Below are 18,378 nucleotides of genomic sequence, written 5' to 3'. Positions count from 1 at the left end.
TCGCCAACTCTTGGGTTACTCTTTTACCAACAAATAGTGGGATCGACCGTACATTATAACGCCGCCACAGCTGAAAGGGCGAGCATATTTGGTGTAACGGGGATTCGAACTTATGACCGTCAGCTTACGAGTCAAGTGCCTAAACTACCTGGCCATGCCGGACCTTGTGTGTTACAATTTGAATATTTGTATGATATTCTTTATACTGGTTTATCTTACAAATAAATTGTGTTTTTGTTTTAACTTTAATCACTCTTCTTTCACAAGTTTAAATATATCTCAAATGTTTTGCTTTATACATAAAAATTTCAAACTCTAGAAATTATCTTCTAAAGATATATGAACTAAAAATACAACTATACATCCGAATGAAAAAAATACAATATGAGTATTTTCATGTTATATGTAGCCCCGGTTTCGTTTTTAGTAAATTAATATTTCATTAATTATAGTTTAACTTTTCGTGTAACGTAATTATCTTCTTACCGTAGTTAATTACAAACTAACTAGAGGAATGTCTTTCATATTAAAAAAACGTTCAAAACTTAATCATATATTATATATAAACATTAAAGTTCAATATCTAAACAAAAATTAACAGCTGTATTGCTTTTCCATCAATAAACAAAGTGTTTGTATAAGTAATATTGTTATTCTGTTTAATCGTGTTTTGTTATATTTTTGATGTTTGCATAGAGCGTACTTTACAACGTTATTATAGATATTAGTTTATTTTACATTCTAAGTAGACTGGTTTTCGTGTTAACCTAAATCATTCAAATTTTAGACACTTCTGTGTATAATCGAGAAACATGTATTAATAAGCACTTAATTTATTTCAGCCTACAAAGCCATGTTTTCACTCCCATATCTGATATAACCATCTAACTCTAACACTGTGTTTCGTTTTCCTTGAAATTAAGTATTGTGACACTGATATTATACGTTTTGGAACGTTTATCTAAACACGTGGCTAACAGTGGAACAATTCCATTCACAGATGTAAACTTTTAATATTTCTTATTATAGAAGCTAAACAAAAATTCCCTGATATTACAGCAGTATGACTGTGAACTTATAACTCTAAAAACCAGGTTTCGATAGCCATGGTGGGCAGAGTATAGATAGCCAATTGTGTACTTTGTGCTTCAAACAAACAGTTAGCGGAAAATAGCATCTTTTACAATTTTATTTATTTATTGTCATAAATAATATCAACTTCAATTTCTACAGGCCTAAATAATGCAGCATAGTTAACATTTCTGATGACTCAGACAGAGAAAGTTGATGAAACATATGTAACTAGCTGTAATGAACTTGACAAGAACTTCGAAGTCCCATTTCTTTCAAATCTAAATATATTACTACGTAAATTGTAGTGCATTTATTTTTTGTTAAATGTACTGAGCAATTTCAATTAAAGCTGTAGAAATTCAATAGCAGACACTTTACTTATCTTATACGATATCGCCCTGTTGCATGTTTTGACTTTATATTTTGCTCTGTGAATATTTCACTTCGATAAGAGTTATCACATGGTTTTCAAGCCATAAGGCGTTGCACTAATGAATGGTCTGAAATTTACTACAACTGGAATATATAGGCATTAAACACATTGTTTTCGTCGTTCCACCTTGCATTTATAGCAATACACTGTTGTAATGCTGTGTTAGCACTTACAAAATGTGTGTAATCCCTTGTGTAACTGCCTTATTTTGGCAAATAGTTTGTAAAGTTTTACTGTTAATCTCTGAATTTGTTATCAAAATTATGCTCGTATATCATCGTACCATAGAAATGGTCATTTTAACAGAGAAACATAAATCAAATCATGAAATGTCACGCAGAACTTGACTATAGCATGTCTGTATTCACTTATTTCTCAAGAACGCTTTTGTATACAGTGTTGTTGAGAGTCGACTTTTGTTTCTTATGCATATAACAATGTATATTTTAAATTAACATCCAAATGTCGTCTACTTTAATTCCCATAAAGAAAAGTTACTTCTTCAGATGTATTTCTTAAAATTAATTCACTAATATTGAATACCTGCATATAGAGTTAGGGAATTCTCTCTATCCCAGTTAAACTAATAATTACCTTTTCAGTTTTAGAATTGAAATAGAATGTTCAAATTAATTAATTTGAACATTCACTAACAAAAATGTTCCTACATATTTCCATCTTTCTCTCTTTATACATATATATAATATGATAGAGTTCAAAGGTATGTAATGGATCTACTGTTATACATTTATTTTAATATCTACGTTTGCTTCAGTTTAATGAATGTAATATATATTGTTAAATGTGTATTGCACAAGTTCCGCCTGTTCTTTGAATTAATAGAAGATTCTCGAGCACAGAAATCAACAACGTATGTTTTATGAAAGCACTATTGCATCTTCGAATATAGTTGTCAAGAGATATTTCGAGGATTTCGCCTAATTAGTATAAAAGGTAGCTATCGCAAAATGCGGGGAGATAATAGAATATTCTTTGGTTGCTACAGTCAGTATACTATAATAATGACAAACGCTTATTAATTGGAAACTACAGATATTTGTCAAGGAAAATTTACATATATTTTGAATACTACAGACCTTTCAACTTCAGTGAATTAACTTCTAACTTTAGCAATTTCTACGAGGTCATTAGACATCTATCTTCTCCTATGAAAAGTAAGTTTATAAGCCGCATTAGGCCAAACACAAATAGAGGTACTAGTTAGCATTTTCGTCAAGTAAAGTGTATCTGTGTGTCAACATAATATAAATTCGTTCGTCGTGGACCTGGACCTTCGACCAGATAGAAGACTGAACATTGTTTGAGCCCCTCGGTGGGCTCAGCAGATAGCTCGATGTGGCTTTGCTATAAGAAAAACACAAACACAGAAATACATGTAGTTAAATTGTATGTTGGTTTTGATTTGAATTTCTCGCAGTGAGATTGACAGTCACATTATAACACCTTAGTGGCTAAAACAGCAAGCATGTTCGGGGATGGAGAACTTAATATAAAGGTCGCAAATGGCGCGCCCTAACAATCAGATAAATGCATAGAATGTTAAACGCAATACAAACTATTGAGCTTTGAAGCAGAATCAGAAGGCCTAAGGCCTTAAGCGCGATTTTCCGCTGTAAACCTTCTCTCCTTTTAGCATAGGGTGTTTTATCTGAGATAATCAATCTCACTATTTGATTAAGAGTACTAGAAAGGCGGCATGCGTTTCTGACTGATTACCCTCTATTTGGTTAGAAGTTTAAATAAAGTAAAAAGAAATGACTTTGTCTAAATGTTAAGAAATTCATGACCTAGTTGATTAAATCTTTCAGTGTACTTCGAGCCGTTCAGGTGGAAAATATAAACATCACTGTGTTTTATACTTTACACTAGGGTATAGCCCGTTAAAAATGACTGGGCTTTCATTCCATAGTATACCTTAACCTCACATTTTATAGCCATCCGAAATCAATAAATTTTGCAAAATCAAGCTTGACCGACAAAGAGACAGAAAAGTGCAGTCAAGGCAGTCATACGTTGGTAAATTATTTTGTGAGCCAATTAAAATTATTCATGAAATTATTTCGTGGTTATTCATAGCGTGTGTGTTTTTCTTATAACAAAACCACATTGGGCTATCTGCTGAGTCCACCGAGGGGGAACTGACCCCCTGATTTTAAAGTTGTAAATCCGTAGACATATCGTTGTACCATCGGGTGACAATTTTCTATCCAATAATTATTGGTGAAAATCAGTTAGATTTTAACTGTATATAGAAAAGCGAATATGTTTTGATAATAACACTTTCCAACAATGATTTTACGCCTAGCAAAAAAAGTATAACTTAATATTATTGTTAGCTGTGTACTGAAAGTATAAAATGAAATGTACAGACAAAAAAAACCCTAAAAAATATATTTGTTGATTTATTAATTTAGTGTCTCCGTTTATTGATTTATTTTTAATTTAAAATGTTGGTGATATAACAGAAAATATATTAATTAAGAAACGATTTAAGTTTAAAATTTTATAGATAATTTATTCTCATGATAAATTATTTGCACTTGTCTCTATGCTGGGTGACCTCATACTACGTCTTCTCAGGTTTAATATACCAACACTTACTACACTTATAAGGTTTCACGTCCTCTTACATGCCCGCCCTTTCAGCCGTGGGGCGTTATAATGTGACGGTCAATCCCACTATTCGTTGGTAAAAGAGTAGCCCAAGAGTTGGCGGTGGGTGGTGATGACTAGCTGTTTTCCCTCTAGTCTTACACTGCTAAATTAGAGACAGCTAGGGCAGATAGCGGTCGAGTAGCTTTGCGCGAAATTCAAAAACAAAAATCAAACAACATGGCCCTCTTACACCCTGTTATTAAAACTGTAATGGGCAGACAATAATCGAACTATTCTATCTGGTAAATGCATTTTGGCTTTTATGACTCCTTCTATTTCAAGAAATCAAGTGTAACGTGACATTTCACACGGGCTTTATATAAGAATCTAAACCCTTTAAACAATGTATTTATTTACGACTGTAGCGTAAAATCATTGAAGGCGCCACGTGTGATTCACGTAAAATATTAATTTTCCCAACAATATTGTTCTTGCAGAGAACGCTTTTACTGGAATAATAATTACTTTGAAATAAAAAAATACAGAATCTAATTATGGAAAAAATTGTAGATTTTTTATATGTTCGCGAATCACGCTTACAGCAGTATCAGTTAGAGTATAATAATAGTTTTATCTTTTGTTTTGGGGAGATTTAAAACCTACCGTAGTTTAACCATTAAATCTTACTTATACACCAAATGTATCTTAGCCTTAAATTCACAGTATTTCTAGCCTTCCATAATCAACTGCTAAGCTTCGATTCTCTAATGCAATCAGAAAAACGTATTTTAATAAGCTATTTTGAATTATCGCGAAAAAATATCTAAGCATTTATTCATAAGTTTTCGTTTGCACTAAAGCAACTTCTTAAACACTACTAAACTCTAGATAAAGTCCAGTAAAAAAAATATGATAATTTCCTTTTCTAATTTTGACAGTTTACTCCACTCGGCTGGCCTACTTTACATATATTATGCGCTTTCCGTCTTACATTGCTGAACGACAATTTCTTATAAATCCCTTCTATATGACAGCCAGTTAATAAATGTATTCTTTTGCAGGGCTATCTTTTGGACGTTTTACCTAATTATAATACATTTATCTGCTCAAGAATATGAAGTTAGATATTACTTTGCTCTTACATCAATTAATATTACTCTGCTACAGGGATCGGGAACACCCTCATAATTAACATGTATAGATGAAGGTTCTCTGTTACCTTCACATATTTTTACATCTACTCCAAACGAAGGGTGATGATTAGTAACAGACATACATTCTGTTAGAACACCCGTCCGTAATACGCGATGAACTCAATTTGGTTACACTAGCTTGTGATCAATCATTCCATATACTGGAATTTTAGGTCTGATTTTGTTGGACCTGGGAGGGTCAGGTACACCATCCACCTCTTCCTGTCCTCCTAACAATAGGTTTTACTTCTTTATTTCTATCTGCATCAGATGTTTCAGGCTTCATGTTTAAATTGTTTTTCTTCTATGTTGATTTCGGTACTTTTTATTTTTCACAATTGGTCCATATTTTGTTTGAATTTAAGCACAAAGCTATTGTGCTCACCACAGATATCGAAACCCGGTTTTTAGCGGTGCGAACCTGCAAAACATTCCACTCTGCCACTGGGGGCGCTCTACCGTGTAAATGTATCATCATTATTTTGCAGAGTGTTGTACTATTCAGTAACAATCATGTTTGCTGATTCTTTCATTTTTCTAGTTGTATTTTAGAAAGATTGATTGATAGTCGTTGTGTTTTAGTGCTTTAAATACCTCATATCGTTGTCTGGTAGAGATTTAAAAGTCGAAGGTGGAGTTGCTTTGATAACAACTGAGAAAGAAAACAGTTCTTTTTTGTGTGGTCTATTTTGCTAAAGCTAGTTAAGCATAATTCTTCTTGAGTTGTTAAGTACTGTCCTATGAGACAAAAGCAGCATAAGCTATTTTTCGGCTTATATTAGAGAAAAGCTACACTGGGTTCTTTGCTATGTCTACCGCGAAAAACTGAGCTCTGCATTTTTAACGTCGTAAGTCCGTAAACTTATTACTGTCCCACTGGGAAAGCCAACAGCTATTTCTTAGTTTTTATGTGTTATGGTTCTATGACATTTACCATTCTATTAAGTTATTGTAAATAATATATATATATATATATTCACACACACACACACATATATAATATCAGTTCCCTTTAAAGTACCTTAGCGAACACAAAAATGTTTTGTGAATGTTGGAAGGATTTGTACATTATCGTTTGATTCCGGTAAACTAGGGATTGTCAGAACCTGATGCTGATGTTATCCATAATATTTTTTAAACAATTCATTTAGTTAAAAAGAAACTTGAATACAGGACAATGGTTCATCTTAGGTAGCACCACAGGCCTAGTATCTATTAAAGACAAACATTGATACCAATCAAGCTATTGCACTACTTACTTGCTAGCTTTGTTAGAGCAATCAGTGTGTATTCTTGTTGTGTTAACGCGTATAAAATTCTCAGTACTTGCAGAAACTACTATTTTTCACTGTTTAGACAATTGCACGTACTTAAAAGTTGTTTATTTGTTATCAAACACAAAGCTACCCAGTTGACTATCTGTTCTCAGCTCCCTGCGGGCATCGACGTCTGCAGACACTAACTTAAAGCAGCCATCTGGGAGCATTACAATTTGTTAGGTTACCAAAAAACGATTTTCTGTATAACGAAAATTAATTTAATTATTAACAATTGTTGCAGCAACTGTCTCAAAAATCCAAGTGGAAGGAAAGCAATGAATTGTTGAAAAGTTTAAGGACTCAAATTAATAGCATGTGACTATCGTTATAATATTCTTTTACCTTAGAAGACCACGAAAAGACCTACAGATTTGTATCTGAAAACGGCTGGTATGGGTATTAACACTTTTATTGATAAGCAGGAAACAACGTTTCGACCTTTTGAGATACATTTTTTATTTCAAGTGACTTTTTCGTCATCAAGACCAACACATTATACTGTAACTCCCTTTTCTTAGTAATGCAACCTTTGCATGCACCACCTGAGGTTTGTCTGTATTTAAGCACAAGGCTACACAATGGACTATCCACGCTATACCCACCACGGGTATTGAAACTCGATTTTTAGTGGTATAAGACTTTATAAGTACCACTGAATCACCGATGTATTATCCGAACGACCAAATCATGAATTTCATAGTTTAGTTGACATAATGATAAAATGTGTACACATTTCTATTTCTATTCTACGAGACTGTCTAAGTAATAATTCAATAATTTTCGGGTTATATTCGTGAATTATATAATAGCGCATTTTAGACAGTTTATTTCTCAACGTAAGTTAACATTGATACCCAAGAAATTAACATTACTTGGCACCTCTGCTAATGAATAAAGGTAGGAACTTTTTATTGTCCTGCTATTCGAGATATGGCTTGTTTGTTTTTGAATTTCGCGCAAAGCCACACAAGGGCTATCTGCACTAGCCGTCCCTAATTTTGCAGTGTAAGACAAGAGTGAAGGCAGCTGGTGATCACCACCCACCGCCAACTCTTGGCCTACTCTTTTACCAACGAATAGTGGGATTGACTGTTACATTATAACGCCCCCACGGATGAAATGGCGAGCATGTTTGGTGTGACTCCATGATTCTTCCACTTTATGTTTTCTCGGTCGTTAATGTGTGATACGACATCGACGCAGTATTCAACGCGAAGCTAATGTTTCGCAAAATTGCGAAATAATTATTTTAAAATAATGATATTACAACAAACATCACTGATACAAATTTTTTCAGCAAAAAATTTATTTATTGAATTAGAAGATATTAAAACACTACATGCTCTCTACAGTTCAACCAGAGAATAAATATCAAACAAAATAGTGATGATATAATAAATGTAATTTATTTTCGTGGATCTTTGTGATGCATTCTACATCCGTACAAAAATACCGAGAACAAATTTTAATCTTATGTTTCTTTATTGGCTCAACACGGACTTGTTGAAAGAAGAATCTATATAAATAAAATAGTAGCGCCTGTTGTATGTCCATAAGGCTAACTGTGAATGAACCTTCACCAGATTTGAGTACAAGGAAAAATACGTATGAATTCCCAGTTTTGCATTATTTGTTTTGCGGTTTTTATGGGCGTTTTCTTTTACCAAAACTTCAACTCTTGTTGATGGCATGAAGCTACATGCAAAGTTGCGGTTTCATATTTTATGTCTTGCAAATTTTATGGGCGATTTTGCATATGTTAGAATTATGCATTAGGGAAACAAATTTTCATGAACTTGGATAACCTTTCATTAACTCTGAATTTTCCTAAACTGGGTACTACAGTTAGTCAACAATAACATTGAAACAACACATTATTTGTTACATGCTATTGTAACACAACCGTGTATTACATAATATTTATTCAAAGTAATATTTTAGGTTTGCCCAACTTCTAGTGATTTTCTAATATTTAGTTCCAACGTAAACTCAAACTTATTTATCAGTTTAACATTTTTCTAACGTGTATCACGAGATTTACGAAATACATGTTCCGCTAAAGATGATTCATTCACAATAGTCTGCCGCAATTTTATGTTCTTTAATTTTAAATTTCTGGTTGCTAATCGTTTAGCGAATATAAATTCACCCACAGACGCAAATAATTTTGCAAACGTTACATTTATCAACTTGTCTACTTTCTATTTAACATCCGTGAAATAATTATTTAACTTCTCCCACCGCTTTTTACAGATCGTCTCAACACCATTTTGTTGTAGCTGTGCATGCATTTTGCTTTCCTTTCAACTTTATTAAGGTTGTAGAACTGACTCTTACCAATAGTATATTTCTGTTTGTTACGATGTAAGCAAATGTATGTTTGTTTGTTACTAAAACAAGAAAATTGTTGTTGTTTTCTTTCATATTAGCAGGATATCTTTCTTCAATTTTTTCTCTCTCGGTTTTTGGTCTCTCCTACATTTGTTATTCTTCTCACCTGAAGGTGACCTAAGAAGGTCGAAACGTTGTTCTCTACTTTATTTTAATTAAAGTTTTAATACCCACACCAGACGTCTCGAGATACATTGTTGTCATTCTTCTGTCATACTCCTGTTTTTCATTGTCCTTTTTTGTAAACCACTTCCTTTCTGTCCAATCATGTTATTCTGTTTTCCGTAATTAGGTTTATATTTATATTGTCACTTCCAAATCAAGCTGAACTTATAAAGGCTACCGCTCCCTCCAATATATTTTAACCACTTGTTTCCTTAATCCGTTAGAAGCTGACCAGAAGTCGGTAGCTTTCTCATCTCTCTTAAACACACCAATTTTACACAGAATCTTATAACCCTTAGAACACGGAAAAAAAAATTACACTAGAATCTTTATATCTCTTATGTTACTTGCTCTTGTTGAAAAACCTTGAAGATATGGTAAACAAACACTTCTTATAAAAGTTTACTATTTCCTTTTTACTTTACAAATAGTAACATTTTAAACTTTCTGATGCTCTTCTTATACAGTTTGTCAATAATCTAAGGGTTATAGTACCCTGCACTTAGACAAAAACGTTTTCAACACTTCAAACTACTCGGAGCAATTTCTAAGTGGTCCTATCTGTACTGATCAGTCATAGGTACGGAAATTTATGTTGTTTGCATTACCTTGGAGAGGGGCTGTTTTGGTGAACATACCTCGAGGAAAACCCACTATACTTTTTGATTGTCGTATCCAAGAGGTTTATTTGATCCGTTTTTTTTATTTTCCTGGATAAACCAATTAACAGGATGAAGCGGATTACGATGTCCTTCAATGCATCATTTTTATTCTGCCTTAACCTTAACCACACGTAGTGTTTAACCTCTCAACTATTTAATTCACACATTTCAAAGTTAAACATATATAACTAACATAATACTGGACACAAGGAAGTTACTATAGTTAAACCTTCAATTTATTTAAAGAGTTTATTCCATATTTTGAAATGTGTTCGATACACACTCTCGGGTCAGCATCTTAATTTCACTTCCTTCATACAGGATAATTTCTCTCTCTAGTATTTTAATCTCAAGAAAACTAAGCACCTCTTCAACTGGCACATTCGTGGCCAAATTCATAATACCTGAAGAGAATAGTCTACCAATAGGTTTCAACTTCATCGTTTTGATTTTATTAACAGAATCAAGATTAAATGTTTTACCAAGTACTTATGAAAGTTGGTTAAGAGCGAACATTTTTCACAAAAGAACTTTACCAGTGATGGAATTACGAATCCCTTTTACCTACAATTAGAAAAAACGGAGAGCCAATTATACGGATTTTAGGTTGCACGTACATCCTGGGAACAAGGTCCTTCTCTTCAACTGATGTCAAAATAACTATGTTTTACTATAGTTTTCAACCTGTTATAAATCCAAGTAGTATAATTATTTTATAATTATTCATTAGAGACCGTCCTCTAATAAATACGTAATCTTACCCTCATAACCCATTTATCAAAAATCACACTTACCTTCCTTGGGAACAGCAATGTTACTATTGTTTTTCAGTGAACGCTACTGTTCTAATTTAACTTTACTTAAATTAAATATAGATTTGCCATTCTTGTTCGATAATTCATTGGCTATTTCTGTTCTAGCTCCTCTAATTTGTAACCTTTAATCTTTAAAAACCTAAGGTGGTTTCTTAATGTTCACCGATGAAGGGAGACGTTGAACTTCTTACCACTTACGTTATTTAGAATATTCTATAACGAATGATGTTTTTGTTAAGTTAAAGGAATCTTTTTTCTGATTATTTATTTTAATGCCTATTAAAGTCTATATTTTCAGTACTAGTAGTTGTAATATTATGTTATCCAAATAATGAAGAAACACTGCACGAGAAATAAGAAAACGGGATATGTTTACTGTATAAAGCTGCTCGAATTTTATAAGTTTGATGAGACAATCTGTTAGAAACAACAGAACTTCTCATTATTGGAAATAAGAAAACTATAAGAGATTTGAACTTTAGTAGACCATTATATTTATAAACAAGGCGGATTTCGAATACACATATTATTAGATAAGGAATGAAGGAAGTGACATTAAGGTGCTGACCCGATAGTATGTATCAAACACATTTCAAAAGAGGGTATAAACTCTTTAACTAAATTGAAGGTTTAACTATAGTAACTTCCTTGTCTCCAGTATTATGTTAGTTATATGTGTTTAACTATAGTAACTTCTTTGTCTCCAGTATTATGTTAGTTATAAACACAGTTTATTAATTTTTATTGCAGGAAAAATATGGTGTTCGTTATTCGTTGACATTGAAAGTACAGTCTACTTCAGCTAATACTGAACAATGTAATAAGAAAACATCGAGCTTCGTTTTACAAGTAAGTATAAACACCAATATATCAGGTAACGTTAAAAGTAGGTATACTTCCGCGGATCCCCGAAAGAATTCTGTTTAAATAATAAATAAAATCAAAACTAAAAGTAATAAATATTTTTATTTTGTCGCCTTTGTTTATTTGTAATTAAGCTATACAGTGGGCTTTCTGTGCTTTGCCCATCGTCTAGCGTTGAAGGTCCGCGAAAATGTCGCTGTACCACTGGGGGACTTATTTATTGCTTTTAAAGTCAACACGTCATGTTGTTGTAGCATATAGAATATATAATTCTTCTCGTGATTCATGTTATTCTCACATTTTACTGACCTCATGATAGTACGAACTGCAACGTTAAGATTCCCTTATACTACGCCATTTTAATGTTTACTGATCATCTGAAAGACAAGACTCTACGCCGCTAGTGGTTAAAACAGGTGTGACATAACCAACTATTTATGCCCATGAAAACAACTAAAAAGCTGGTAGTTACAAAAGTAATGTTTTTGTTTTCAAATTTATTATTGCAGTCTCTCTTATAATACTTCAACATCTGTTACTTCATCGGTTCGTATTGGAAAAATGTGAGAACATTTTTTCGAGTATTTTTATATTACAAGTAACATTTTAATATTTCATACTTTATATTTCTACTCTTTTCCTCTATATCACGCCCCCCGCTAGTACAACGGTAAGTCTAGGGATTTACAACACTAAAATCAGGGGTTCGAGTCCCCTCATTGGGCTCAGCAGATAGCCTAATGTGACTTTGTTACAACGAAAACACACACACTCTACATCCATGTTGATCCCATCTAACCATTTTCCAAGAAAGGTGATATGCCCAAAAATAACGCGTATGAAAGGTACTTTGGAAAATTTATTAAATGTAAGTATCTTTAAAACTATCTCAGTTTTCTAAATTTGGCCAGAATCTCTTAAATTTAAGAATTACGAACCACTCTAATAAATCAGAAAAATCCAGGACTGTAAAGAATGCTGTAAGAGTTTTAAAGAATCAATTATGGAAAGTAATTTTAGAATGCAACCTATCTAAGATAAAGCAGTGGAAAATACGCTTTGTAGTATAACGACTAACACAGAAGAATTAGTGTATTCAGATTCATTCCATGAACATAACACATGTTTCAGATTTATTGATGTTGGAGATAACTGTATATTTTGTTGGTATACTTTAATTTGATTTTTCTTTTTCTTCTAGCCTGAAATCTGTGAAGTTGTGGTGTCTGAGTCGATGAATCATGGGAGAGTGCAACGGGCACTTCTTAGGTCAGCTTGTTTACAGGTGAAAGAGTTAGTGGAAAGAAACGTTCAAGATAATACCAACAAGGATGAAACGAAACAAAGTGATGATGAGCGGGTCTAGAATGGTTTATTAGAGACATGGAAAATATAACCTATTTTGTGTATAACTGTTACTGTAATATACAATTCCTCGCTGTAACGTGGATTTTTACACTTTAGCTGTGACCAAGAATATTAATTAGTTTATGTATGTAGTTCTGTCAACAGTGTTGCAAGACTAATGCATGTCTTGAGTTGAGAACTGTTTTCTTTGCTAATGAACGGATAACCTAGATGTTGGGCTTAACATTTTGGATATGTGGTTAACATACACTTTTATTTAAAGTTCCAAATTTTACGTTGCCTATGAATGATGTATATATTGACATAATAATTGATTTTTAGTACCAAATATAAAATCAAATCAAATCAGATGTATTAGATATATTTCACATTTATGTTTTATCGGGTTTTATAAAAATAACGGTTAGTGAGATTGAAGAAATTGTTTCAATAAAAGTTTATTAATTTATTCTACTGTGTTTGTATTAAACAAACTAAGAACAATATGCTATTGTTAAGTTACATAGTTTCCTTCAATAATAGAAATAATACAAATTACAAACATGCAATATAATCATATTGGAACTGCAATTTTTAGAACAATAAAAACCTTTATCAGTGACACATCTGTATGTATGCGTAAAAACCTAGTTTCCGAAACAGTTGTGGGCAGAGCACAGATTGTCCGTTGTGAAGCTTTGTGTTAAATATCAAAAACCTTTATTTTCATTTATATGTATATATATATATAACCATTTTGTTCTTAGTAATTGTGACCACTTTACACTTTTTGTGTTAAAAACTATAATAAACTCAATTCAAATGCTTGGCATTTTATATACAGGGGTGGACAAAAAACGTGTCTTCCTCTTGAAAATGTTGTTAATTTTTCATATATTTTATTGTATAAGAGAAAAATATGTAAAACTATATGTTTTTATAATGTTTTTGACAAGATCTGTTCAAATATGATCTCAAATCCTACTTTTAACACTGGCTTTTGTAAATACCTAACCTTTTCATATGATTTTAGTTACATATTCCCATAAAATATGTTGTATAACTACTGTAGTTTCTTAGAGCTTATTGTTCTAATTAGCCAATAAAATAATCAAACAAGTTTCTTTCCAACTGTGACGTCTTTAAAAGATACTTTAGAAAATAGAGTATTGATATTTTAGAATGGCCACGTCAATCACCTGATATCAATCCGATTGAAAATTTGAGCTGATTTGAACCGAGGTACTTTGAAGTAGTCAAAGAAGGATGGCAGTCAATCACTCTGGAATATCTGCACAAACTCACCGAAAGCATGTCACGTTAATGTAAAGCAGTACTGAAAACCAAGGGCATACCGACTAAATATTAACTTGTGGAACTGGCTTGTGTTATTTTGAGTTTCATTTTTTTATGTTTTATTGTTGCAGAGAAACTTGTCTGATTATTTTGTTGGTTAATTGGATTAAGAAGGCCTAAGAAACTACAGCAGATGCACAACACGTTTTATGAGAAAATGTAATTAAAATAATGAAAAGCTCAGGTATTTATAAAAGTTAGAGCTCAAGTGAGGATCCGAGATCATATTTGAACAGATCTTGCCGAATGCGTTTTAAAAACATATAGTTTTACATGTTTTTCTGTTGTCTAATACAATATATAACCAATTAACAACACTTCCAAGGAAGGCACTTGTTTTTTTCACCCACTGTAGATGTTTTCATTTTTAAATTTATAAATATATACACACACACATATAGGATGTTTTCTACTTCATTTAGTTAAGACTCCATATATTATTTCTAAAGTAATTCTGTAAGCTAGATGTTTTTTCACAGAAATAAAAGGAATAAGCTAAGTTACTTAGCAAAACAAGTTACAAAATATAACATGTAAATGTTGAGCAACATTACTTAACGAACAGATAGAATATAGAAAATTTTTTTAAAATGTGATGTAATACAATTTGACAAACAAAATCATAAGCTGAACTTCGTGAACAATTTGAAACTTTCGTTTTTTGTACTTTATTTAATGTAGTTTATTACTGTACAAATAAGCCATTTTTAATATAAGTGTTTTTCAAAACCTGAAGTATAAATAAGATGCTTTATGGTAATTGTGCTATCGAAATACATTGCACATAACATGTACAATAAGTCTTTGGAAAACAAAGGCCAATAGATACAAGTAGTACTCTAAGCACATTTCCAATTGACATCTGTTTACGACTCTATACATTTGCTCGGATAAATATCTCTGTTTCTTTTGTTGTTTTCTTTGTTTGTTCTTTATTTTTATTACGGTTTAGGTATTTTGTAAAATCTTGTAGTTACAATCCCATTAAGATCTGCACTTACTCAGACAAGTGTAAGTACTTTATGAAGAAGACAGACATTGAACAGGAGAATTATCTTAATTAGTAATATAACTCAACTCTGCTAATCAACTAATTTCTCTAGACAGTTCACCACACTGGGAGAATGCAATGGAATAAATTATGTTTAATACTGGAACATTTGCTTTATTTTATAAATTGTGTATCTTTGATTTTCTTTTACTTCCTGCTGTCTTGATTTTGCACTTGTACTTAATTTCTAATATCTTATTTAGACAAATGAAATAAGATCATAAATTGGTTGAATTTTCTATTTGATAATATAATAAATATATCCAGAGAGGGAGAAAGTAATGAGTGTAAACAAATGTTCACATCATCGTGTGAAAAAGGCTTGTCCGGCCTGAACATGGTTTAAAGAAAGATTAAATTAAGTAACAAAATAACACGACTAAAAATGATTAATCACATTTACTAATTGCTTCTAAGGGAGTTAAACTCTAAAATTAATTACGATATAGTAGTACAGATAACGCAATTTTGTTAACTACATATATACTCAACTATACACATACATACATATACGTATATACATAGAAGGAACCAGAGTTTCAGGTTTCATATTAGTTTTAATTATATGCTAAGGATTATTCAGCGAGCGGTAAGTTTTATTTTTTTATGAATTAACTACCTTATATTGAAAATGTTTAATAGCGATATTGTTTAGCATCGTCACAATGTAGGACGAGTATTGATGTACTCCTTTTGACAGTCAGAGCTGCAATGGTACTGACAATATACAAGCTTAATCATAGAAGATTCAACAATAGATTAGTGTAGAAAGTCAACACAGTAGAATACCAGATACATTTTACTATATTGAATGAGCGGTAGGGCTAAAATGTTTGTCAAACGATAGTATCCTCTTGTAATAGAGAAACATTCACGTGTTTGAGGCAGTGTAGTATCAACAAAATGTTCTGATATCAGTTTTGATAATTATTCCCTAGAAAAATCGGTTACAGTGTTTTGTTATAGCTTCTAGACCTTTCTTACGAGATATTTTATTATCTTTTTCTGCCATCTTTGATTACTTTATAGTAAATTATATCAGCTGCTTTCTGTTAAGTACACAAGTCACCACTGATGTTGATGAATAGGTAGCTCAGGAGCAAAATTTAACTTGAAGATGACGAAATGTCATCTTGGAAGACCTACAGTTTTTATGTTCTAAATATAACCTGTATTAAGACGATTTGAAAAGACTCTGGACCTAACTACTGAAAGGTGTCCACTAGGTTTGCATAAGCAACATGAAGCAATGTAGATCTGCATCAGCAGATGGTTTTATAACCAGAAAGAAAGATTTGAAAATTTTAAACAAGTCTTGAAAGCTTCATTAATTTTGTGGAGATCGTCTTTTACCAAAGAGTTAGAATACGAGTGTTACATAATACCGTGAGAAATATATCCAGTAGCAGGGGAAGCAGTCCGTGTACACAGAGGTTAACTTAATGGTGGGAAATATCTTTTTCCAGTCTGAACGTTTTTTTAACGAAAAGTTATTTAATTAATTAAATAATACAACTCAAAATGATTAATAACATTTACTAATTACTTTTAAAGTAGTTAAAATCTAAAGTTAATTATGATATGGTGGTGCAGATATTTTCTCTTGGTGACTACATATATTCGTAAATACACATCCATATATGTATATACAGAAACTCTTAATATTTCTTACTCTTCTTATATCATTATTGATTATTTTAATTAAAATCAGAATACGGGTTTTACAAAACACGATATTCATATTTCATAAATATTTATCAATGTTGTTCTGTGTTATGGATTCAGAATTGTTTTTTATAGAGTAAGTGCTTGCTTAAATACCAAACTCAATACATTTAACACTACTATGACATAACATAGCAGGTTAGAATTAGACCTTTGCTTGTAATCCAACAGAAAGCCTTCCAGAAGCCTTCATGAAGCATTTTTGTGTAACTTTGGCTAGATCTGGAGTACTCAGTGTCCATTCTGGTTGTTTCTGTAGTTGGCTTGGTTTCTATTGTGACTATTCTGAAAGCAGTTGATCATTTTGTTTAGAAGTTTCTGTTTTCTTGTAATAACAAGTATTCGGTTTGGAAACGAGTAGATTGTTCCTATATAGGTTCCCAAAGTCATTGAAAATGATTAAAAATACAACACAAATTTTGCTGAATAATTGTTGGTTATTGTTTAGGATTTTTAGCGCAAAGTTACATAATGGACTATCTGCATTACATCTAAAGCCAAGAGTCAAACACCAAATTTCAATGTTGAAAGTAAGAAAACTCACCGTTTTTTCACAAGGAGACTTTCTAATAAACTTTTAGCGATCACAGACTCCAAACTCAGTTTCTAAAAATATTATATGTGTTTGTAATTGATGTTTCATATATGTAAACATACTTTTTAACTTGTTCTTTGTTTTGTTTTATCAATTAATTTCTTTTTATTCGGTTGTTTATAAAAATTATTTCTGTTAGACCTTCATATTTTGAAACAAATATTCTAGTTTATGATTTATTTGTACCTTACAAGGCTATTGTGATTTTCTCATAATATTTTAATTTTGCATTATTATATCAACTCATATTATATGTCACGTTAGACTTCGACAGGAGAGAATTATTTTAAACTGTTAGAATAAACGATTTGTTTATGTTTTCCTATTCTACATACTTTTCATTGATTTAGTGTATTTACCTCAACATTACATGATAAACAAAACAGAAGTAACCACGAATATCCGAGAGAAAAATGAATATGTTATATTGAGCCCGAATGTAAGTCATACGCACGAAATGACCAACATATCGTTTCAATTTTATTTATTATATAATTTACACAAAACAGACGAGTGAAAAATAATTGTACCCAAATCCCACGGAAATGTCATATCTTTGTTACACAAAAAAAATTCTGTATACATGAAAATAAAAACTCATCCTCAATTTACTACAGTAATTAAAAAAATAAACGTTTGGAGTTCTCATAATTAAAAATCAATCTAAAGAAACTGCAAACTAAACATATTTGCTTCTGTTTAAGTTTATAAAATTACGGAACGAGAATAATTTTATACTTGTTGTTTGTTGAATTTTGGGTAAAGCTACTCA

The 18,378-nt window shown here is 31.8% G+C and overlaps 1 protein-coding gene across 1 annotated transcript in view; it reads left to right on the top strand.

The window, feature by feature from the left end:
* LOC143229596 (uncharacterized) overlaps positions 1 to 17,936 on the top strand; it is a 34,887-nt gene extending 16,951 nt beyond the window's left edge. Inside the window, exons 2-3 of the mRNA XM_076462156.1 lie at positions 11,419 to 11,517; positions 12,734 to 17,936. Coding sequence (XP_076318271.1) covers positions 11,419 to 11,517; positions 12,734 to 12,898 — 264 coding nt within the window. The 3' untranslated portion in view covers positions 12,899 to 17,936. The remainder of the gene's footprint in view (positions 1 to 11,418; positions 11,518 to 12,733) is intronic.
* The last annotated feature ends 442 nt before the right edge of the window (positions 17,937 to 18,378 follow it).

The sequence above is a fragment of the Tachypleus tridentatus genome, chromosome 10, assembly GCF_004210375.1.
Source record: "Tachypleus tridentatus isolate NWPU-2018 chromosome 10, ASM421037v1, whole genome shotgun sequence".
In the NCBI taxonomy this organism is placed as follows: domain Eukaryota; kingdom Metazoa; phylum Arthropoda; class Merostomata; order Xiphosura; family Limulidae; genus Tachypleus; species Tachypleus tridentatus.
Note: the sequence above shows the minus strand (reverse complement) of the source record. Positions and strands in the feature narration are given on the sequence as shown.